The following is a 1,664-nucleotide window of genomic DNA, read 5'->3' as shown; positions in this document are numbered from 1 at the left end:
GCTTTGTTCATATATATTATATAAACATATAATATATGTAATATAATAATGTTGCAGGAAGAAGGACCCCTCCAAGAATTTAGGAATAAACTGTCAATATGTGAGTATGGCTTCACTTTAGTCTTAAGTGTTCTATAGAAAGTTGATACACTGTCCATTTAGAGAAAATAAGTGATAAGCCAAAAAATGAAGAAAAATTAGTGAAACCTATATATTATATACTAGTATGGTTTATAATCCCTAACACTTATCTGTAAATTTGAATTAGTTCACAATAAAAAGTAAGAAAACAAAAAGGCAAAGAAATTTTGAAGAAAAAATCCTCAAGGAGGTAGGGCCAACACAAGCTTCCTCTGAATTTACTTCATGTAAATAACTCCTACTTTCATTGCTATCAGCTCTGACTTTCCCATCACACTTCAGTCCTTTGCAAACTGTAATTTTCAATGGAGGGCAACCAGTCACAGATCTCAGAATTCATCCTGGTGGGATTTCAGCTCAGCAAAAACATGGAATTGCTCCTCTTTGGTATCTTCTCCCTGTTATATATCTGCAACCTGCTGGCAAATGGCATGATCTTAGGACTCATTTGCCTTGACTCCAGACTGCACACCCCCATGTATTTCTTCCTTTCCCACTTGGCCATCATCGATATATCCTTTCCTTCCAGCAATTTGCCCACCTTGCTGGAAAACCTAGTGAAACATACAAAAAACATCTCCTTTGACCCTTGCACTGTGCAGATGCTTTTCAATTTGACTTTTGGATCTATAGAGTGCCTCATTTTGTTGGCGATGTCCTATGACAGGTATGTGGCGATCTGCCATCCCCTCCAGTACATGGTCATCATGAACTGGAGAGTATGCTCCATCCTGGCCATTGCTTGCTGGGCATGTGGATTTGCCCTGGCCCTGGTCCAAGTAATTCTTTTGTTAAGATTACCCTTCTGTGGCCCCCAGAAGGTGAACCACTTCCTCTGTGACATTCGCTCTGTCCTCAAATTGGCCTGTGGTGACATCTGGATCAATGAAATATTCCTCTTTGCTGATGGCGTTCTTATCTTAGTTGGGCCTCTTGCCCTGATGTTGGTCTCCTATATGCGTATCCTCTGGGCCATCCTGAAGACCCAGTCAAAGGAGGGCCGCAAGAAAGCCTTCTCCACCTGCTCCTCCCACCTCTGTGTGGTTGGGTTCTACTTTGGCATAGCCATGATCGTTTACATGGTCCCTGACAACAGTCAACGAGAAGAACACCTGAAGATCCTTTTCCTGTTTTACACTCTTTTCAACCCATTGCTGAACCCTCTTGTCTACAGTGTAAGGAATGCTCAAGTGAAGGCTGCCTTCCACAGAGTATTGCAGAAAAACAGGACAATATAAAGGAGTATTCAGTTTTGGTTCAGTGCATTTCTTCCCCTTCAGAGATGTGATTGCTAGTGCAAGAAAACTTAAAATTCCCCAGAAAGAGACATGATCTAAAGATGAGCTTTAGTCCAGAGTAACATCAGCATGATGGAAGAATAGGAATCCCTAAGCCTCCATTCCTCCATGGAGACAAGAACATACAGACCTAATTTCCTTTGTGAAAATACCAGACGTTGGATGATAGAGTGCTGCACCCCAGTAAAGCACAATGCCAAGAAGAGATACAATAAGTGTTCAGGC

The 1,664-nt window shown here is 41.5% G+C and overlaps 1 protein-coding gene across 1 annotated transcript; it reads left to right on the top strand.

Annotated features, from left to right (window-relative positions):
* The first annotated feature begins 446 nt into the window (after positions 1-446).
* On the top strand, positions 447-1,379 carry LOC110150202 (olfactory receptor 2A2-like). Its single transcript, XM_020913101.2, has one exon. It carries the CDS (start codon positions 447-449, stop codon positions 1,377-1,379), a length of 933 nt encoding a protein of 310 aa, XP_020768760.2.
* The last annotated feature ends 285 nt before the right edge of the window (positions 1,380-1,664 follow it).

This window comes from Odocoileus virginianus, chromosome 1 (assembly GCF_023699985.2).
Source record: "Odocoileus virginianus isolate 20LAN1187 ecotype Illinois chromosome 1, Ovbor_1.2, whole genome shotgun sequence".
Lineage (NCBI taxonomy): Eukaryota > Metazoa > Chordata > Mammalia > Artiodactyla > Cervidae > Odocoileus > Odocoileus virginianus.
This window is presented reverse-complemented; position numbering and strand designations above follow the sequence as displayed.